Source organism: Chiloscyllium plagiosum, unplaced genomic scaffold (assembly GCF_037043375.1).
Source record: "Chiloscyllium plagiosum isolate Xiang-an unplaced genomic scaffold, Cpla_swu_hap1 HiC_scaffold_6, whole genome shotgun sequence".
Classification (NCBI taxonomy): domain Eukaryota; kingdom Metazoa; phylum Chordata; class Chondrichthyes; order Orectolobiformes; family Hemiscylliidae; genus Chiloscyllium; species Chiloscyllium plagiosum.
Genome location: NW_028270144.1, coordinates 129,677,452 through 129,700,176, shown reverse-complemented (window position 1 = coordinate 129,700,176; position 22,725 = coordinate 129,677,452). Strand labels below are relative to the sequence as shown.

The 22,725-nt window shown below is 47.2% G+C and overlaps 1 protein-coding gene and 1 non-coding gene across 2 annotated transcripts; one reads left to right on the top strand and one right to left on the bottom strand.

The window, feature by feature from the left end:
• Positions 1 to 6,011: 6,011 nt before the first annotated feature.
• Positions 6,012 to 6,083, bottom strand: trnaq-cug (transfer RNA glutamine (anticodon CUG)). The gene has a single exon. It is a non-coding gene; the product is annotated as a tRNA-Gln (tRNA).
• Positions 6,084 to 6,681: 598 nt separating this feature from the next.
• wdr73 (WD repeat domain 73) lies at positions 6,682 to 22,145 on the top strand. Its single transcript, XM_043692562.2, has 8 exons — positions 6,682 to 6,787; positions 9,218 to 9,285; positions 11,915 to 12,003; positions 13,306 to 13,394; positions 16,219 to 16,286; positions 19,472 to 19,633; positions 20,314 to 20,670; positions 21,770 to 22,145. The coding sequence occupies exons 1-8, from the start codon at positions 6,729 to 6,731 to the stop codon at positions 21,997 to 21,999; spliced, it is 1,122 nt and encodes a 373-aa protein (XP_043548497.2). The 5' UTR covers positions 6,682 to 6,728; the 3' UTR covers positions 22,000 to 22,145.
• Positions 22,146 to 22,725: the final 580 nt, after the last annotated feature.

The window sequence follows — 22,725 nt, the reverse complement described above, 5'->3', positions numbered from 1 at the left end:
TTCCTGTCAGGGCACACACTGAAGTGCGACAATAGAGGGTTGCTGAAAGATCAATGACAGGTTTGGGAGGGGTGTGCTTACGGTAAAGTGAGAGGCACAAGGTTTAGTGGGGATTTCAGGAGAAACTTTATCACCGTTTGGCTGGTGGAGCTCTGGAATCAGCTGCATGGGAGGGGATATGAGGCGGGAAGCCTCACAGCCTTTAATATGAGGCAGCAAATTACTGCAGATGGTGGAATGTATTCAGAAAACAGCAAACGCTGCAGGGCACAGTGGGTCAGGCAGCGTCCATGGAGAGAGAGCAAGCTAACTGCCTGATGAAAAGTCACTTAGCCTCGAATTGTCAGCTTGCTCTCTCTCCAGGGTATGCTGCCTGACCCACTGTGATCTCCAGCCGTCGGTGTTTTCAATCTTTAAAAAGTACTTGGATGAACACTTGAAATATCTCAACAGTCAAGACTATCAGCCGAGTGCAGGAAAATGGAGCTTGTGTCGGTGGGGCATTTCTGAATGTACTGACTTGAGCAACCAAAGGGCCTCTTATATGAACCTATGATTCTGTGATAGGAGAAAGTGAGGTCTGCAGATGCTGGAGATCAGAGCTGAAAATGTGTTGCTGGAAAAGCGCAGCAGGTCAGGCAGCATCCAGGGAACAGGAGAATCGACGTTTCGGGCATGAGCCCTTCTTCAGGGCTTATGCCCGAAACATTGATTCTCCTGTTCCCTGGATGCTGCCTGACCTGCTGCGCTTTTCCAGCAACACATTTTCAGCTATGATTCTGTGATAGTCATGTTTGTTTTTGTTTGTGTTATGGTGGGAAACGCCTTGATATTGAAGTATGTCTAAGCTTCGAGTGAATAAATCATAGCTGCTGGTGTCTCTCATGATCACACAGTCAGACATGGGACTGGTCACGGACATCATTATAAATCCAATGGGAAGAGAGCTCCGGTCATTAAATCCCACCGCTCCTGATGCCAGACCAAAACTGCAACTCTTTTCTTTAATCACCAAACTCGTCAATTTGCTCCTTTTCATAAAGAAAAACAGAAATTGTTGGCAAAGCTCAGCAGGTCAGGCAGCATCAGTGGAGAGAATGCAGAGTTATGTTTCAGATCGAGCGACCCTCCCTCTCCACAGATGCTGCGGAGCTTTCCCTGCAATCTCTGCTTTTGTTTTTGATTTACAGCATCCACAGTTCTTTCAGATTTTGTTTCTCTTTATTCCAGTTATATCCAGAACCAAAAGGACTTGCACCACAGTTCCTCAAAAAAATTCAAAAATAATTTGCTTCTTACAAACAAACCTATTCGTTAAACAAATGGGGGAAAATAGCAGCAATGAAGAGAACTATTTAATGGTGGTGTACTGGGAGGTGTAGATCTACAAAGGGAGTTGGGTGCATGTAGAGTCAGCCAGAGTAGACAGGCAGGTGGGAGCAAACAGACAGGAACGCAAATGGTCCATTGAATATCGTTACAAGCCAAATGGAGTGGAGAAGTTGTGATGTCTTACTGCAGTTATACAGGGCCTTGGTGAGAGCACAGCTGGAATATTGGGTATCGTTTCGGTCTCCCGACCTAGGAAAGGATATATTTACCATTGACCATTTTATAAGGTTCCACAGTAGGCTATTGCAGAAAGTATGGAGGCAGGGGACTGAGGGGGATTTAGTGGTTTGGATCAGACATTGGCTCGCTGAAAGAAGACAGAGGGTGGTGGTTGATGGGATGTGCTCATTCTGGAGTCTGATTACTAGTGGTGTACCACAAAGATCTGTTTTGGGGCCACAGCTGTTTGTCATTTTTATAAATGACCTGGATGAGGGCACAGAAGGATGGATTAGTAAATTTGCAGATGACACTAATGTTGGTGGAGTTGTGGACAGTGCTGAAGGATGTTGCAGGTTCCAGAGGGACATAGCTAAGTTGCAGAACTGGGCTGAGAGGTGGCAAATGGATCTAATGTGGAAAAGTGTGAGGTGATTCACTTTGGAAGGAGTAACAGGAATACAGAGTACTGGGTTAATGGTAAGATTTTTGGTAGGGTTAGACAGGGTGGACAGTGAAAGCCTATTTCCTTGGATGGTGATGGCTAGCATTGGGGACATAGCTTTAAATTGAGGGGTGATAGATATAGGACAGATGTCAGAGGTAGGTTCTTTACTCAGAGAGTAGCAGGGGCGTGGAACACACTGCCTGCAACAGGAGTAGACTCACCAACTTTAAGGGCATTTAGATGGTCATTGGATAAACATATGGATGATAATGGGATAGTGTAGGATAGATGGGTTTCAGATTGGTGCCCCAGGTCAGTGCAACATTGAGGGCCGAAGGGCCTGTACTGTGCTGGAATGTTCTATGTTCACTTAGCTGTTACCAGCAACGACAAGAGGAACCTTTGAGGAGGGATTACAGAGTCACAGAGATGTCCAGCAGGGAAACAGACCCTTCGGTCCAACTCGTCCATATTGACCTGATATCCCAACCTAATCTAGTCCCATTCGCCAGCACTTGGCCCATATCCTTCTAAACTCTTCCTTTTTATGTCCCCACCCAGATGCCTTTTAAACGTTGTAATTGTACCAGCCTCCACCACTTCCTCTGGTAGCTCATGTAGCATCCAAGGAGCAGGAGAATTGACGTTTCGGGCAAAAGCCCTTCATCAGGAATGAGGCTGGGAGTCGAGGGGATGGAGAGATAAATGGGAAGGGGTGGGGCTGGGGGAGAAGGTAGCTAAGAGTACAATAGGTGGATGGAGGGGAGGGTGAAGGTGATAGATTGGAGAGGAGGGTGGAGCGGATTGGTGGGAAGGAAGGTGGGACAGGTCATGGGGACAGTGCTGAGCTCGAAGGTTGGCACTGGGGTAAGGTGGGGGGAGGGAGTGGCGATGGAGGACACCCAGGACCTGCATTTCCCCGGCGGAGTGGGGTGGGGGAGGTAGTTGAAATGTTGGGCTATGGAGCGGGTGTCCTGGAGATGTTCTCCACCTGACGCCTGGAGGAAGAACGCCTCATCTTCCGCCTCGGAACTCTTCAACCCCAGGGCATCAACGTGGACTTCACCAGTTTCCTCATTTCCCCTCCCCCCACCTCCATCCACCTATTGCACCCCCCTCCCATTTATCTCTCCACCCCGAGGCTCCCAGCCTCATTCCTGATGAAGAGCTCCAGCCCAGAACGTCGACTCTCCAGCTCCTCGGATGCTGCCTGACCTGCTGTGCTTTTCCAACATCACATACTTTCAACTTTGATCTCCAGCATCTGCCGTCCTCATGTTCTCCCACTTTCTCTGGCAGCTCATTCCATACACGCACCGTTTGCATTTGTATAGCCCATATTTGTCAGAGGTGGTGTCCTAGTGCTCATACTAACCTGGGACCCCAGGCCAATTGTCTGAAACATTGAGATACTGACGCTCTGAGAGCTGGCTCTGTCTGAGGTAGTATGATAAAGACTGTGTATAAATAAAGAGTGACTTGGTGATGGGATAGCGGCCTCTGTGGAGTTATTTTAGTAACCATCGTCAATATTGGAAAAGCCCATCTGGGTCACTAATGTCTTTTAGCGAAGGAAATCTGCCGTCCTTACCTGGTCTGGCCGACATGTGACCCACAGCAATGTGGGTGACCCTTAACTGCTCTCTGGGCAATTGGTCAGGCCAGTGACACCCATGTCCAACAAGTCAATACATAAAAGATAAAAGGAGAGATGGGAAATAGATGTTGGCCTCGTCACTGGCACTCACATTCCATGAATGAATAAATAAAGTGAACCTTTTAACAATGTTGAAAGGTCTCAAAGGCGGCAAGTGTATTATAAAACAAAGCAGGACACTGAACCCCACGGGATGGTGTTAGGACACATGACCGAAGGCTTGATATGAAGCAGGTAGGAACTGCACTAAAGGAGGGAGGGGGAGGGGGAGGAGATGGAGGGGAAGGGGAAGGGGAGGGAGAGGGGGAGGGGGAGGAGATGGAGGAGAAGGGAAGGTAGGGGGGAGGGGGAGGGGAGGGGAGTGGAGGGGGAGGGGTTCAGGGAGGGAGGGGACGGAGATGGAAGGAAGAGTTCGGGAAGGGAGGGGAGGGAGAGGGGAGGGAGGGGGAGGGTTTCGGGGAGGGAGGGGGCTAGGGGTTTAGGGAGGGAGGGGAGGGAGAGGGGAGGGAGGGTGAGGGGAGGGGAGGGGAGGGAGGGGGAGATGTTCGGGGAGGGAGGGGGAGATGTTCGGGGAGGGAGGGAGAGGGGAGGGAGGGAAAGGGGAGGGGAGGGGAAGGGGAGGGGAGGGAGGGGGAGATGTTCGGGGAGGGGTTTAGGGAGGGAGGGGAGGGAGAGGGGAGGGAGGGAAAGGGGAGGGAGGGGAAGGGGAGGGGTTCGGGGAGGGAGGGGGAGGGCAGGAAGGAGGAGGGGAGGGAGGGGGAAGGGTTCGGGGAGCGTATGCTGGAGCTTGGGATCCAAGCAGCTGAATGGTGATGCACGAGAGGTCAGAATTGGAATTAGGTAACATCCTGGATTCCCATGTAGATGCGATGGTCAGGAAAGCAGAACAACACCTCTCCTTCCTCAGGCGGCTCAGGAAACTCAGCGTTGTCCATAAGGACCCTCAGCAACTTCTGCAGGTGCACCATTGCAGTCCGGGTAACAGCCTGGTACAGCAACTGCTCTTCCCAGGACCATAAGAAACTACAGAAGGCTGTGTGCATAGCCCAGACCATCACAGAAGCCAACCTTCTATCCACGGACTCTATTTACATGGCTTGGTGCTGCGGAAGAAGCTGCCTACATCAGTAAAGACCCATCTCACTCCAACAATGCTCTCTATAACCTCTTCCGTCAGGGAGAAGCTTGAACACTTGCACCAGCAGGTCCAGGAACACCTTCATCACAGCTGTTATTAATTTGATGAATGGACTCTGTAGCCTCAAATAATGCTGATCTTGCTAATGTTGATCTCTCTTGTACACTCTCTTGTAAGCCTCTGTCTAAATCCTTTGATTTACATCCTTGCTTACGAATGATCTGCCTGTATTGCATGTAAACAAAGCTTTTCAATGTTCTTCGATACACGTGACAATAAATAAATCAATCAATCAATCTTGGAGGGCTGGTGGAGAGTTCAGAGATAGAAGTCCTTTCTTGACCAGGGCCAACATAGGTTAATGAACACACAGGAGATAGATTGAGGAGAAAGTGAGAACTCCAGGTGCCTGGAGATCAGAGTCGAAGAGTGTGGTGCTGGAACAGCACAGCAGGTCAGGCAACATCCGAGGAGCAGGAGAGTCAATGTTTCAAGCATTAGCTCTTCATCAGGAATGAGGGGGTAGCCCAAGGGGGCTGAGAGATAAATGGGAGGAGGGTGGGGCTGGGTGGAAGGTTGCTGAGAATGTGCTAGGTAGATGAAGTTGGGGGTGAAGGTAATAGGTCGGAGTGGAGGGTGGAGCAGATAGGTGGGAAGGACGATGGACAGGTCGGATAGGTCAAGAGGGTGGTGCCGAGTTGGAAGGTCGGATCTGGGATGAGGTGGGGGGGGGGAGGGGAGATGAGGAACCTGGTGAAATCCACATTGATGCCCTGGGGTTGCGGGGTCCCGTGGCGGACGATGAGGTGTTCTTCCTCCAGGCGTCCTGCGGTCAGGGCTTTGACTCTGCTTTTCTACCCACAGGAGCCGCCTGATCTGCTGAGGTTCTCCAACAATGTCTGAATTGTTTACATTGGGTGGTTATTCGGGTAGTAATGGTGTTCAGGCACACGGGGAAGGGAACGCTAGCTTATGCCACTCGATGGACAGAATGGCCTGCTGCAATCCCACAGGACGGGAGGACTGTAAAGTTGGATTTGGCTGGACGCCTTTTCTTTCCAGCTGTGGGGCTCTTTGGGACACAGCCGCGAGGTAGTAATAGGCGCTACACAATTGGAAAACCTGTCTTGCCTTGAGTTGGGGAGCACCTGTCCCCAGGTCTGAGCATTGGGAGGATGATGGAGACCCTGGAACATTTAAAAAAAGGGGGAGTGGTCAGGTTCCGCCGAGATTTGAACTCGGATCGCTGGATTCAGAGTCCAGAGTGCTAACCATTACACCACGGAACCAGAGCTGCTCAGCCAGCCGCTGGGAGGCGTATTTCACACAGTGGGCCCGCCTTCCTCAGCCGCCCCCTAGCAACAGCACTGTTATTGGCCGGTACCCGCCGATCCATCAAAGGTCCGCAGCCACGGAAAAGTAACCGTACAAAAGGCATTTGACAAGAAATCCGCTTCTGATTGACGTGAAAATAATTCCAGGAACGGGATACATAATAATAATAATAATAATTTGGTGAGAAGTTATAAAAAAACAAACACGGAAGTGACGTAACCGTTGGGTGTTACTTTTCACCCCAACCGTCGATTTATTTATTTTCCTGAACAGTTTATTTAAGATATAATGAACATTTCGTTGGTTGACAGAAGAGGTGGTGATTCTTAAATAAATAATTAAATAACACGGGGGTCTGGCGTAGTTATATTCCTGTGACGCCATACCCCTGCGCCGTCACTGCGTCACAGAAACAGCCGAAATTCGGATGGATTTCATTTCCTGGTTCGGGTGTTTCAGTTTGTGGGGCGGCCGGTTCCTCCCGCCGGGAAAAAAAAATATAATTAGATTGGTGTGTTCGTCTTGGAAAAGGCGGGAAGTGATTCGGAAGTGACGTAACGTCGGGCGCCGGAAGTGAGCGTTGCTGTGGAGACGCGAAGATGGCGGCGGCGGAGGATGAGAGCGATTGGGACGTTTGGATGTTGGAGTCTCTGAGACTGTGAGGGGACCGGGGGCGGGTGAGGGACCGAGGGGGCCGGGAGGGGGGTGAGGGGGCCCGAGGCGGAGACTCCTCCTGGGCCGATTGCTTTGCCCGAACCTTGTTGGGGTTCCCTGTCTCTGACCGATGGGCCGTCAGCCCCGGGAGGGTGGGCGGTTCTCCCTCCGCGTGCGGCCTGAGTCAGAGTCACTTCCTCAGGGACCCATCCCTCCGGCCGATCCCTCACGTCACTCCTCCCTCATTGCCGTCCTCTCACTGCTCTCCGCGTTCCCAATCCCCTCAGTGCATCTGCTTTACTGACATTAAAACAACATGCCGTCCTGCCTTGTGCTTTAACGTGACTGTACTTTATACTGCCTTCTAGACTGACTTGGCTCCTCTTCTCCGTCTGAGGAAGGGCTTTGCCCGAAACGTCGATTCTCCTGTTCCTTGGATGCTGCCTGACCTGCTGCACTTCTCCAGCAACACATTTCCAGCTCTGATCTCCAGCATCTGCAGACCTCACTTTCTCCTCCTGCTTTTTCCAGTGCCCCACTCTCGATTTCCCTGTACACCCAGCTCGGCTGTACCTCCACTTGCGTCCTATCTCCCCCCCCCCCCCCCTGCAAATTCGTTTAAACTACCACCGCCTGCACTAGCAAACAGCACCCCTACTCTCACCCCAAACACAGGGATGTTGGTCTGTTCAAGGTGTAATCCTGGTACTGGCACCATCTTTAAGGAGAAAGTGAGGGCTGCAGATGCTGGAGATCAGAGCTGAAAATGTGTTCCTGAAGAAGGGCTTATGCCTGAAACGTTGATTCTCCTGTTCCTTGGACGCTGCCTGACCTGCTGCGCTTTTCCAGCAACACATTTTCAGCACTGGCACCATCTTCCCCAGAAACCAACCCAGTTATCCTGGCTGTATCTGCACTAGAACTGGGAGTAATCCAGAGAAAGAACTTTTGATGTCCTGCTTTTTAATGTGCTACCTAGCTCCCCAAATTCTTGCTGCAGGACCTCACTCCCCTGTCTAACATACATTGTTTGTCCCAACAAGAACCACAATCTCTGAATGATTGCCCTGCCTCTACATGCTCTACAGCTGTTCAGTGATGACCTTGACCATGGCCCCAGCAACGTAACACACCATCTCTGAGTTGTGCCTGTGGCTGCAGAAACATTTGTCTGTATCTCTATTGAATTTCTCATCATTATTGTTCACCATGTCTTTCTGCTCCCACCCTGTGCTGCTGGGTTTTGGCTGCACTCCTCAGAAGAACCATCGCTCTCATCATTTCTCCAACACAGAAAATCCATTGTTGAGTGAGGTGCAATCTGGGGCTTCACTGACTACCTCGTTCCCTCCCCTTTTCTGATTGACCATCACCCATTCCTTCTCTTATTGCATTTCCTTACAATGTAGGGTGGTCATGTCTGAAAATGTGCTCTCCATGTAACTCCCAGCTATGCTGACATATTGCTGTGCCTCCAAACCTCCAAACATTTGTGCTCAAACTATTGGCACTTCCTGCAGATGTAGTTGTCCTGATTGCTAGGAACATCTAAGATTTCCCGCTTACAGCAGTTTGTGTAACATGCGGGACTGAGCTGAGCTGCCCTGCCATCCCTCCTTTTGAAAACCTTCAGTGTACTTTTGAAAGAAATTAATTTATTTAGTCTAAATTAAAATGTGTCTTTTCAAATGTTATTTTCCCCAGCTCTCTTGGGGTGGGGGGGGGGGCAGGTGCAGTGTGACATGAAGGTGAAATGTTGTATGTATCCCTCTGAAAGGGATGGGGATAATTCATGGGGTGGGTCAGTGTGATCTATAGGGTGCTAGGGGTGGAAAGTATTCTGGATGGGATGATAGATGGGGCATCGGGAAAATAGGGGTATTCTGGAGGGTCTGGTGTTTTCTAGGAGAAAACGAGACTGCAGCATTGAAGAGTGTGGTGCTGGAAAAGCACAGCTGGTCAGGCAGCGTCCTAGGAGCAGGAGATTCAATGTTTCTGATGACGTCGACTCTCCTGCTCCTTGGTTGCTGCCTGACCAGCTGTGCTTTTCCAGCAACACACCCTTCGGTCTTGTGTTGTCTCTCTGGTCCCTGGCATGAGGGCACACCTAAGGTCATCTTGTGTCACTCTGCCTCAGACACCAGCTGACTCCCAACTGGGACTGCGATGTGGAAACAGTGAATTATGAAGTAGCATTGCCTCCAGTTAAACCAGGATAGTGGGATGAGGCTGTGAAATGAAATGATGGTTTTTAGATGCTTCTTTTCTGTTAGAGTGAGCTTTTTGATCATTTTTTGTTATATATTTTGGTGTCACATTTTATCTGTTATTTACTCTTCTGGAGCAGTTTGTTCTACGTTTTAAATGTAAGTTGAGATTGAAGTGCCTTACATTACGATAGTGTGAATCACCATATTCTGTCTGTTTGTATCAGGTACAATGACCTTCATGTGTTTGAACTTCAGCAACCAACACGCGTTATAGAATGGATTCAGGATAGAAGTATGTTGGTTTGCATTTTTCTCTGAATGTGTTTATATAATAGATCCATTTTCCAAAACAGTATCTGATCTTCATTGGGATTTGAAAGAGTTAAATTATGAAAATGCAAAATAGAAACTAATTTAGTATTCTTCTGATTTAGAAGTGTTATGAAGATATATGTGCACTGTACCTTTGGGAGAGTTGAAAGCAGTTAGAACTACCTGACAGCATCGAGTTCTGAATAAGATATAATGTAACATGTGGTCAAGCCATTGGGGTATCTGGTTGGCTTAATTTGAATCTGTTTTTGTCTCCATGGCAATCAGTTTAAAATATACCCCCTAAAAACAAAGTCCAATCAAGTTTGAATTTAGTATATTGACAATCTTAAATGCCAATGACACAATCCGATGCTTTGGCAGTATAAGACCGGGGAAAATTGAATATTTGGGAGAATTGCCAAGCAAACGAAATGTACAGACTGCCTGGAGAATAGCTGTCTTAAAGGTAACAGTTTAGGGGCTTGTTGTTGGGATTTGAACTGGTTTATTCAGATTTGAATAGATTTGGGGTATGAAAAATCCCAGCAGATTTAAACATTTGCAGATTAGTTTCCTAGATCTTTAAATAAAACGTAGGTGAGACAATTTGTTTAATTTTAGTGCCTTGTGGTTGATTAAATTAAAAGTGAGAGAGATGGCACTTAAAATTGCAAAAAAGGTTCTGGGATTTGAAGATGATTCTCAAATTTGTCAAGAAATGTACAATGAAGGAAAAATGTCCATGCTTTTAGAATTAGCAAAGAAGTTCGATTTGGGTTTAACCAAGAACAAGAAAAGCTGAAATTGTGAAGGAATTACTCAAATACTTTAGGGGTATCAGAGAGAAACAGGCAAGGGCAAGAGAGGTAGAAAAACATTGAAGAAAATGGAGTTAGAAGATAAAGGGAGAGAGGAAGAGAGAGAGAGAGAGGAAAAAGAAAGAGAGGGAAGGTTCTTAGCTGAGCAAAAAGAGAGAATTTGAACTTGAAAACTGCAACTTAGTCAGCAAAGTCAAGTTAACAGGATGGAGATTAAAAAAGAAGGTGGTGATATAAACAAATAAATCAAAACTCTGCCTTTTTGATCAAAACTTTTTGATGAGGAAGATATTGAAGCCTTCTTTATTTCATTTGAAAAACTGACTAGGCAGATGGAGTGGTCTGAGGGTTTATGGGTAACGCTAGTTCAGACTAAATTGGTAGGCAGAGCTAGTGAGGTATTTGCCGCGCTGTCAGATGAGGGGTCAAGAGATTATGAGGAGGCTATTTTAAAAGCTTATGAATTGGTACCAGAAGCATATAGACAGTGGTTCAGAAACACAAAGAAGGAACCAGGACAGAATTGTGTTGAGTTTGAAAGAACTGCGCTACAAATCTTCTCAAAACTCACTAGGAGAAAAAAGGTATCGGGAATGTCATGTGAACATGTTGAAACCATATTATATTAGAGAAAGAACTGGAGAAACAGACGTTAGTTACTGCTGTGCACTGCTTTTCGTCCTTTATATAATTGATTTGAATGTTAACGTAGGAGGTATAGTAGGTAAATTTGCAGATGACATCAAAATTGGAGGTGTAGTGGACAGCGAAGAAAGTTAGCTCAGAGTAAAATGGGACCTAGATCAGATGAGCGACTGGGTCAAGGAGTGGCAGATAAGTTTAATTCAGATAAGTGCGAGGTGCTGCATTTTGGGAAAGCAAATCTTAGCAGGACTTATACACTTAATGGTAAGGTTCTGGGGAGTGTTGCTGAACAGAGACCTTGGACTGCAGGTTCATAGCTCCTTTAAAGTGAGTTGCAGGTAGATAGGATAATGACAAATGTATTTGGTATGCTTTCCTTTATTGGTCAGTACATTGAATATAGAAGTTGGGAGGTCACGTTGCAGCTGTACAGGACATTGGTTAGGCCACTTTTAGAATATTGCGTTCAAATCTGATTTCCTTCCTATTGGAAAGATGTTGTGAAACTTGAAAGGGTTCAGAAAAGATTTACAAGGATGTTGCCAGGGTTGGAGGATCTAAGCTATAGGGAGAGGCTGAATAGACTGGGGCTGTTTTCCCTGGAGCATCGGAGGCTGAGGGGTGACCTTGTAGAGGTTTATAAAATCATGAGGGGCATGGATACGGTTATCAACCAAGGTCTTTTCCCTGGGGTAAGGAAGTCCAGAACTAGAGGGCATAAATCTGAGATAGGTTTTTGTTATAAGTGATAGAGGAAAGATTTAAAAGGGACCCAAGGGGCAACCTTTTCACACGGTGTAGGAATGTGCTGCCAGAGGAAGGAGTGGAAGCTGGTACAATTACAGCATTTAATGGCATCCAATTAGGAAGGGATCGGAGGGATATGGGTCAAGTGCTGGCAGATGGGACTAGATTAATTTAGCATATCTGGTTGGCAAGGACTAGTTGGAGCGAAGGGTCTGTTTCCATGCTGTAGAGCTCTATGGCTCTATCTGCTGCTTGCTTTAGTGTCCACATATCCTAGTCCTTTTAATTAATCGAAGGCCTGGAGGTGTTAATATTACTATGGCAGTGTGCACGCATTGTCTGGTGCAATACCAGTGTTACTTAGTACTTTGAATCTCGTCCTTCCCTGTTTGGTAGGTATCTGTGTCGCTGGATACAATATGGGCAAGAAGAATGAAATCCTGGAGCTTTCACTCCCTGAGAAACTCTGTGCTAAAGGAAACCAGGTGACTGTGTAATTGAAGAGTGAGTTATTGAACTTCATTCAGAATCAACAGGAAAGCTCACTGAAGTGAAGTATGTTACTATCACTCATCGGGACAGATATGAGCGTGTCAATGTCCAAACCATTAAAGCAATTCCTACTACACGAGGAAAGGGGATAATTGATCAGAAATGGAAATGTGTTGCTGGAAAAGCGCAGCTGGTCAGGCAGCATCCAGGGAACAGGAGAATCGACGTTTCGGGCATTCGCCCTTCTTCAGGAAAGGCCTAATTGATCAGAAGGTTGACTGTGATTGCCATGGAGAAAGCAATGGGGAAAGACAGACTCCCTGGGCTCCCAGGTTATTCAAATAAGGCACAAGTCTTGAGTGTATTCCTCTTGATTGTAGAGAATGGGTCTCTGTATATGAACTATGCAACTTCCAGCAAGTATAGATTAGCCATGTTACAAGCTCAACTCATTATCTTCATTAATTGTTAGTGTAGCCATTAGCACACTTAGCAGTGTTCAGTAAGTGCTGCCCATTCACCTTTAGACTGTAGATTGAGAATTGTATTAGTGTAGATGCTGGGACAGAGGAAATCAGGGAATGGTAGCCGTTGGGTTGATTCCAGGTTTGTCTTAAGAGGGATTAAGCAGTTTAGGTGTATTTATACTAGAGTGTATAAGGATGAGGGGAGATTTCATTGAAGTATGTATTGGATTAATAAATAGAAAAGTGTTTCCTTATATGGGCCAATCTAGAATGAGAGGTCATAGTTTTATGATAAGGGTCAACAGATTTAAAACAGATGAGAACTTTCACTCTCAAAGGGTCATGAGTCCGTGGAACTCACTACCCCAGGATGTGGGGGACGCTGATAAATTTGCAAAGGAGATAGATTTTTAATTACCAATGGGTTGAAAGGTTATGGAGCACAGCCAGGAGGGTGAAGTTGAGATCAGCCAAATGGTGGCACAGACTGTATGGGCTGAGTGGCCTTCACCTGCTCCTCATTCTTTTATTGTTATGGATGGACTCATGTTTCATCGCTGCCCTACGTGAGTAATTGATTCAATCCCTAATATCTGTTCTCAGGGTCAGCAAGGGTCATGAGTGCACCACGTGAGACCTACCCTCCCAGGAGGGTGAAGGTCTGACAGCTGATCCTTGTTCATCTTTATCTGGCAAGAACTGACACCTTCATCTCCATTGCTGCTTCTGTTCCCTCACTGTTGGGATTCTCTTGGAGGGAAGGGGTGGGAGGGCAATCAGGAAAGGGGATTTCCCTCTGAGTTTTACCCTCTATCTTTTCACCTGCAGGGACTTTGCCCAGAAAGAGACTTCACAGTGAAACATGGTGGCTTCTCACAGAGGCCCATTTACAACCTGAAACATGTGGTGGGGACCAGGTAGGTCTTGAACGTGAATGATCGGAATACTGTTATAGAGTCATAGAGATGTACAGCACAGAAACGGACTCTTTGGTCCAACTCGTCCATGCTGACCAGATATCCCAACCCAATCTAGTCCCACTGCCAGCACCCGGCCCATATCCCTCCAAACTCTTCCTATTCATATACCCATCCAAATGCCTCTTAAATGTTGCAATTGTACCAGCCTCCACCACTTCCTCTGGCAGCTCATTCCGTACACGTACCACCCTCTGTGTGAAAAAGTTGCCCCTTAGGTCTCTTTTATATCTTTCCACTTTCACCCTAAACCTATGCCCTCTAGTTCTGGACTCCCTGACCTCAGGGAAAAGACTTTGCCTATTTATCCTATCGATGCCCCTCATAATTTTGTAAACCTTTATAAGATCACCCCTCAGTCTCTGACGCTCCAGAGAAAACAGCCCCAGCCTATTCAATCTCTCCCTGTAGCTCAGATCCTCCAACCCTGGCAACATCCTTGTAAATCTTTTCTGAACCCTTTCAAGTTTCACAACATCCTTCCAATAGGAAGGAGACCAGAATTGCACGCAGTATTCCAACAGTGGCCTAACCAATGTCCTGTACAGCCGCAACATGACCTCCCAACTCCTGTACTCAATACTCTGACCAATAAAGGAAAGCATACCAAACGCCGCCTTCACTATCCTATCTATCTGCGACTCCACTTTCAAGGAGCTATGAACCTGCACTCCAAGGTCTCTTTGTTCAGCAACGCTCCCTAGAACCTTACCATTAAGTATATAAGTCCTGCTAAGATTTGCTTTCCCAAAATGCAGCACCTCGCATTTATCTGAATTAAACTCCATCTGTCACTTCTCAGCCCATTGGCCCATCTGGTCCAGATCGTGTTGTAATCTGAGGTAACCCTCTTCGCTGTCCACTACACCTCCAATTTTGGTGTCATCTGCAAACTTACTAACTGTACCTCTTATGCTCGCATCCAAATCATTTATGTAAATGACAAAAAGTAGAGGGCCCAGCACCGATCCTTGTGGCACTCCACTAGTCACAGGCCTCCAGTCTGAAAAACAACCCTCCACCACCACCCTCTGTCTTCTACCTTTGAGCCAGTTCTGTATCCAAATGGCTAGTTCTCCCTGTATTCCATGAGATCTAACCTTGCTAATCAGTCTCCCATGGGGAACCTTGTCGAACGCCTTACTGAAGTCCATGTAGATCACATCTACTGCTCTGCCCTAATCAATTTTCTTTGTTACTTCTTCAAAAAAACTCAATCAAGTTTGTGAGACATGATTTCCCACCCACAAAGCCATGTTGACTATCCCTAATCAGTTCTTGCCTTTCCAAATACATGTACATCCTGTCCCTCAGGATTCCCTCCAACAACTTGCCCACCACCGAGGTCAGGCTCATTGTTCTATAGTTCCCTGGCTTGTCTTTACCGCCCTTCTTAAACAGTGCCACCACGTTTGCCAACCTCCAGTCTTCCGGCACCTCACCTGTGACTATCGATGATACAAATATCTCAGCAAGAGGCCCAGCAATCACTTCTCTAGCTTCCCACAAAGTTCTCGGGTACACGTGATCAGATCCTGGGGATTTATCCACCTTTACCCTTTTCAAGACATCCAGAACTTCCTCCTCTGTAATCTGGACATTTTGCAAGATGTCACCATCTATTTCCCTACAGCCTATATCTTCCATATCCTTTCCCACAGTAAATACTGATGCAAAATACTCATTTAGTATCTCCCCCATCTCCTGCGGCTCCACACAAAGGCCGCCTTGCTGATCTTTGAGGGGCCCTATTCTCTCCCTGGTTACCCTTTTGTCCTTAACATATTTGTAAAAACCCTTTGGATTCTCCTTAATTCACAATCTCCCTCCAGGATTATGTGACGCTGAAGGAACGGTGATATATTTCCAAGTCAGGATGGTGAGGGGCTTGGAGGGGAACCTGCAGGGGTGGTGTTCCCATGTATCTGCTGCCCCATGTCCTTCAGAATGGAAGTGATTGTGAGTTTGGGTAGTGGGGGGGGGGTGCTGGTTATGAATACTGTTGAAAGAATTAGACTCAATGGTTTGGGATCTGAGCAACTTAGTTCAATGTGAAGCCTTTCTTAACTGTGCATGGGTCAGGAGATCATTCTGTCCATTGTGTCTTTGCTAGCCCTTTGAAAGAACTGTCTAATTAACTTCATTCCCTATAGTCATGCATCATGAACCCAGCCAGATTATTGGTGATCGTTGATTCAGGCAGGGGCGATGGCTATGAATCCATTGTTTAAAAACTCCATCTGGTCCACTAATGTGAAGTTTAGGGAAGGAAACTGCCATCCTTACCCAGTTTGACCCACATGGGACTGTAGCCCCACAGCAATGTGGCTGAGTCTGAACTGCCCTCTGGGCAATTAGAGATGGGCAATAAAGGCTGGTCTCACCAGCGACATCCTCATCCTCATGACAAATTTTTTAAAGATCTATTCTTTTCACCTGTGAACGGAAAATCAAAATTCAGTATTGTTATGATCACTGATACTGAGGATGCCTTCACTATGAGACCATTAAATAATCCTGTTGTCTTACAATGCCAGCTCTGTACCGCCTGCTCTCTCTGTACTTGCTTCTATTTCAATCCACAATATAAATGTGATTCAGGGGAAGCTGTGTAAACTCATAGGGCAGGAAGGAATAAAAGGACATGGTAAGATGGAGAGGGGTTTGGAGGAAGCTAGTATTGAGCATAAATGCTGGTTTTGCCAAATTGGCCTTTAGCTATGTTGTAAATGTTGTATTTAGGGCTTTAATTCTTTCCCTACAGCCTGTTGGTGAGCAGTGGACCACCTGATACCTTGCTACAGGTCTGGCGCTTGGCAACAGATGAGAGCGGTTAGTGAATCATTACATCGTGTTCTTAATCCTGTTGTGCAGGGGTTTACACTAAGGCAAGGGCTGATACCGTGGGTCTGATTACGGTTTAGAGCCTCTCCTGTACTCTCAGCTCTTCACTGGCATGGACGGAGCAGGCAGAGTGTTAAATTCTGGGGCCAGCTGCTTCCTTCACTGACACCTCTTCCAGAAAATGTTCTGTCCCTTCATTGTAGTCATGTTTGACCAGTGTCTTAAATCTGTTTACCCACATTAGTCCCACATGCTGATCACTCTCACCCAAGGAAAACCTATCCATCTCAGTCAGCATTTTTTTAATGTCACGAATTATCCTGTGAGAAGGTGGTGGTTAGCTGCCTCCTTGAACCCCTGCAGTCCAACCTGCTATAAGAAAGATGTCGTTAAATTAGAAAGTGTTCAGAGAAGATTTATAAAGATGTTGCCAGGGTTGGAGGGTTTGAGCTACAGGGAGAGGCTGAACAGGCTGGGGCTGTTTTCCCTGGAGTGTCGGAGGCTGAGGGGTGACCTTATAGAGGTTTATAAAATCATGAGGGGCCTGGATAGAGTAAATAGGCAAAGTCTTTTCCCAAGGGTAGGCAAACCCAACGCTAGAGGGCACAGGTTTAGGGTGAGAGGGGAGAGACTTAAAAGGGACCTAAGGGACAACTCTTTCATGCAGCAGGTGGTACGTGTATGGAATGTGCCAGAAAAGTAGTGGAGGCTGGTACAATAACAACATTTAAAACCCATCTGGATAGGTATATGAATAGGAAGGGTTTAGAGGGATATGGGCCGGGTGCTGATAAATCAGACTAGATTAATTTAGGATATTTGGTCGGCGTGGACGGGTTGGACTGAATGGTCTGTTTCCGTGCTGTACAGCTCCTATAACTCTATATGTGGTAGACAGACCCACAATCTCCTTAGGGAGGGAATTCCAGGATTATGTAACGCTGAAGGAACGGTGATATATTTCCAAGTCAGGATGGTGAGGGGCTTGGAGGGGAACTTGCAGGGGGTGATGTTCCTATGTATCTGCTGCCCCTTGTCCTTCAGAATGGAAGTGATTGTGAGTTTGGGTGGGGGGGGGGGGTGCTGGTTATGAATGCTGTTGAAAGAATTAGACTCAATGGTTTGGGATCTGAGCAACTTAGTTCAATGTTCAGCCTTTCTTAACTGTGCATGGGTCAGGAGATCATTCTGTCCATTGTGTCTTTGCTAGCCCTTTGAAAGAACTGTCTAATTAACTTCATTCCCTATAGTCATGCATCCTTCCCCTGGTATTGGTGAGACCACATTTCAGATACTAAGTACAGTTTATTGACCTCTATATTTAAGGACGAATGTAAATGCATTGGAGGAAGTTTACTTGCTTGATGCCTGGAGTGATTGGCTTGTCTTCTGAGGAAAAGTTGGACAGGCTGAGCTTGTTTCCCCTGGAGTTTAGAGAGTGAGGCTGAAGTGTATCTGACCCTGAATGGTCATGACGAGGTGGATGTCGAAAGGGTCAGCCCAGGGGGGTGGCTTTAAAATTAGGGGCACCCATTTAGAGCAAAGATCAAGAGAAGCTCTTTCCAACTCTGACACAGAAAGGCGGTGGAGCCACTGAATGTTTTTAAGGTGGAGGTGGAGAGATTCTGGTGTTGCAGGGAATTAAGGATTATTGAAGGTAGACAGCGTTATGGGATTCGAAACAATCAGGCCAGCTGTGACCGTATTGAATGGTGGAGCAGGCTTGAGCAGCTGAATAGCCGCCTTCTACACTTATTCCTTATGTTGGTATGTTATCCCGTGCCGAGCTTGTTGCAGTGTGGGAGAGAATGACGGAAGGTCTGCTGATCTGGCTCCCTGGGCATCACTCGCTGTTAATTCTATCACCAGCAGAGGGCCTCTGTGGCCTGAGATCTTTTGTCTGTGACATTTCCTAGAATAGAACGCGGCAAGCCTGCCGATTTTCCCCATGAAGCCAGGCCTGGCTCTTTCAGAGAGCTACCTAACTCATCTCATTCCACTTGCTCTTTCCCAGCACCTTGGGTTTTTTTTACATCTCTACTATTTCTCCAGCTCCCGTTTGAAAACTCTCATTGAATCTGCTCCATCTGCCCTTTCGGAACACATTCCACAACTCACATCATAAGTCTGTCCTCTGACAACTGAAACTGGTTGGTCCTCATTTTACACCAATAAAACCTTTTATTAACTCTGAATAACTCAGTACGTCTTTATCTTGACCTTCTCTGCTCTCTGCTTTTAAACAATAAGTCTCACCATTTCTCTACCTCAGAATCTTGACCCCAGTGTAAGAATCACCTCTAAATTTCAGTGCTGCTAAGTCTGACTGCAGGGGCTGGAGGGAGAGACCTTCCCTGGTCTTATTGCAAATAAAGTGAACTCCCTTGACAGTGTCCCCATTGGAGAGCACTCTCAGCTTCTCCAGGTGGTTCATGTTCACAGAAGTCCCTCATCTCTCGTAAACCTCCTCTACAGCCTCCCTAAGGCCTTAACATCCTTCCTAAAGTGTGGTGCCTGGAGTGGAGTGCAGAGGCCTGCTGCTGTTTTACAAAGATTAAGGACAAAGTCTTGTCTTTTATAATCTCTGCCTCCATTTATAAATGATGAGGAGGAGCTGGTGTTGGACTGGGATGGACAAAGTCAAAGTCAGGCCACACCAGGGTATAGTCTAACCGGTTCATTTGAAATCACAAGCTTTTGGAGCGCTGCTCCTTTTTCAGGTGAATCTTGACTTTGTTCATTTATAAAGCCAAGGACCTGAATGATTTATTTTTTAACAGCCAATTCGACTTGTCTCGACAGCTTCAAGAATGTGACTCCACTCACCTGGCTCTATTTGGTCCTTCAACAATTGCACCCATTAGTTTACGATGGCTCTTGCCACTGGCCTACTGGAAATTCTGGGGGGAGGGGTGGGGGCAGATTGAAAATGATTTGACAGGAGAACTGGAAGGGAGAGGAGGAGAATTTTATTTTTAACACATGGAGTTACGAGCTGGAGTGCAGTGTCAGAAAGGTGGAAGCAGGGTCCCTATTTCAAAAGAGAATTGGATAAATACTTGAATGGGAAACCGTCCCAAGGTTTTGGTATTCCAGGTGCAGTCTCACCAGCCACTGTACAGTGATGAGTAATGCCCTTCTGTTTCAGTAACTGTCTGTCCTCCCTGTGACAGACGCCATCACCGTGGTGGACTCTATCCAGTACCAGACACCAGGCAGCCAGTGGTCAAAAATCTCTGCCGTCTGCTCTCCGACCCCGCGGGTGCTCCACGGTTCAAAGGTTAGCGACCTCTCAATCCAGGAAATTGCATCGCACAAAGTTCTTTTTACCACAGGTGAGTCTGTCTTTCTATCTCTCAAAAATTCTGCGCCTCATGCAAAGTGCCTGCAAATAGCATCTGTTTGATAATTACTTCTGTCACACAGCTCCTTGGGAGATGTATAGGACTCCCTGATCCCAAGCCACCATATCCCAGGGAAAACTGGTGTGGCCCTGCTGACTACAGAATCAAATGGGAGCAGTGCCCCAGGAGATCGAAGGATTATTGTAATGATCCTGCTTACCATGATGGAGGATTTGCAATAAGACCAGGGAAGGTCTCTCCCTCCAGCCCCTGCAGTCAGACTTGGTAGCACTGAAATTTAGAGGTGATTCTTACATTGGGGACATTTCTCTGAGGTAGAGAAATGGTGAGACAAAATGAGGCTCAATTCTCTTAACTTGAAAGGAGTATTTATTTATCCCAGTAACTGAATATGTCAGGGATGTGGAGACCGTAAGGACGATGTCCGGGATGTGACAGTGGAAGTGAATGGGAAAGCATTTGGGTCACCTTGGATACAGGAGTGAAATGGAAGGGGATTGAATCTATTGGGAATGTGTCCAGTGGGAATGAATGGGAAGGGGTTTAGGTCCATTGGGAATGAATAAGAGCGAGGGAGTTGAGGAGTGACCTGATTGAACACTTGAAGCTAGATCCCAAATAACAGGAACATGTGTTGATTCTCTCCTCAGGGCTAGCTGACTGTGAGCCAATCAGTGAGCTGGAGTTTCTTGATCATTCCATCTTTTCTTTCTGCTCCCTGAACGGCCGTCTATGGTTGGTTGATAGCCGCCAGCCCTCAAGTCTGATTGGACACTCTGATGTGCCTGTGAGTGACGAAGGTGGCTGCCATTGGACAATGGGATGGGCGCCTGGGCACTGGAAGGTGGCTAGACTCTGCTCAGACGGCCGAGTGGTGCTGACTGATTATCGGGATTTGAGCAGGACCCTGAGCCTGACCAAACTGGCAATACCCACCACTATCCCAAACAGTGACTGCCTGAGCTTGACATGGGCACCCTGTCTACAGGACCACCTCGCAGTGTCAGGTATGTTGGCATTTGAGGGGGGTGTGTGTGTGTGTGGGGGAAGAGAGAGGCCTATCTGTCATATAGGAGCAGCAGGATCTTCCTGCTTCATTCCAGCATATTCCACTACTTAATGCTGATCTGAACTCTTTTGTTCAGCGTGGTTTAGTAACTTTTAATGTGCCGCTTTAATGCAAGTGACTGATCTCAGTTTTTAGATCAAGTTGAGTTCCAGGCTTGAACCTTTCAGGGAGGAGTATTCCAAATGTCCCCCCCCCCCCTCTCCTGTGAGAGAGGAAGCCTTTTCTCGAGTCAATCCTGGCTGCAGACTGGCTTGAACGTGAAGGATCTGTTCCCTTGTTCAGTACTCCAGTGGACCAGAGGAAATAGTATCTCTGTGTTTAAATCTTTCACTTCCTGGGTTTTGGGTGTACAGTAAAGAAGCCAAGTAACCAGGTGGGGCGTCAGTTGTGCTGAGGCTGGAGAAAGGTGCACTGTGACTCACTCAAAATGCCACTTTTGGGGGTTGCTGGGATGGGGTTAAATATCTGCGCTCTCACTATTTCTATATCTGACTGCTCCACACTCAAATCCCCTTTCACCCATCAAGCACCTTGGCTCTAGTAATAATTCCTCACTTGTTTTCAGGTCCCTCCCTGGTGTTGTCCCTCCCTATCTCTGCAGTCTCCCACAACCCTCCAAGATCTCTGAACACCTCCATGAGAGATCTTTGGGCAGGTCACCAAACATGAGATTGAGGGGCATGTTATGGGGGACACTGCTTGTCAATGGCAGGGAGAATTCCAGAGCTTGGGATCCAGGCAGCTGAAGACACAGCTGCCAATCGCAGAGTGATTAAAATTGGAAATACTCAAGGGGCCAGAATTAGAATACAAAGATCTCAAAGGGTTGTTGGGCGAAAGGAAATTCCAGAGATGAGGAGGGAATTGAAAATAAGAGCAGTTTGTTGTCTCTAACTGTTCTACATCAGGCATTGGATGCTTGATGCTAATAAGGCTGAATGTTGGAGAAGGGGCAGGAGCAATAAGGGTGATATCCTTTGACATGGGCATTTGGTGTATTTGTGCAGCTACTGAGATTGTTCTTGTCATTTCTGAAGGTTTTAATGGGACAGTTCACATTTACGACACCAGCTCGTGGTTGGGGGAAGCAGGTGGAGTGGAGCCGACCTTTATTCACCGAGGTCACAGTGTTGTCCCAGAGCCTGATCGAGAAAAGCCCATTGTCACCAGACATGCCTGGCACCCCTGGAAGCAACAGGTCCTGCTCTCAGCTGCAGACGATGGCTCTTTCCATGTCTGGAATTGGACCAATCAGAAGACCCTCTGATAGTTATGCTGCTGGATTTAGCTTTGTCCCATCAGACACTGGTTCCCAAGAGAAACTCCACACCATTGTATGTCTTCTCCAGCAATCTCTCACTGCATCAATAGTTGGTGACTGTGATGCCAGCTTAAGTTCAACCAGGGGTGATATTTACATGGGACTGGTGAGTAATAAATAGGCCAGTCTCCTTGCAACACATCACAACCCAATATAAATAAGACTGTCACCATGTGATCGACTGACCCCTCGATAGTGCGCCCCTATCACTGTGTGACCGACTGACCCCTCGATAGTGCGGCCCTGTCACCATGTGATCGACTGACCCCTCGATAGTGCGGCCTTGTCACCGTGTGATCGACTGACCCCTCGATAGTGCGGCCCTGTCACTGTGCGACCGACTGACTGACTGACCCCTCAATAGTGCGGCCTTGTCACTGTGTGACCGACCGACTGACTGACCCGTCAATAGTGCGGCTCTGTCACTGTGTGACTGATGACTGACCCCTCGATAGTGCGGCCCTGTCACCATGTGATCGACTGACCCCTCGATAGTGCGGCCTTGTCACCGTGTGATCGACTGACCCCTCGATAGTGCGGCCCTGTCACTGTGCGACCGACTGACTGACTGACCCCTCGATAGTGCGGCCTTGTCACTGTGTGACCGACCGACTGACTGACCCGTCAATAGTGCGGCTCTGTCACTGTGTGACTGATGACTGACCCCTCGAT

What these genes read in the sequence shown, in the direction of transcription:
- wdr73 (XM_043692562.2), top strand. Translation starts at nt 6,729, where the DNA reads ATGGCGGCGGCGGAGGATGAGAGCGATTGGGACGTTTGGATGTTGGAG. An exon ending in AAACATGTGGTGGGGACCAG is followed by an intron (nt 13,395 to 16,218) that starts GTAGGTCTTGAA and finishes CTTTCCCTACAG; the next exon opens with CCTGTTGGTGAGCAGTGGAC. An exon ending in CTTGGCAACAGATGAGAGCG is followed by an intron (nt 16,287 to 19,471) that starts GTTAGTGAATCA and finishes TCCCTGTGACAG; the next exon opens with ACGCCATCACCGTGGTGGAC.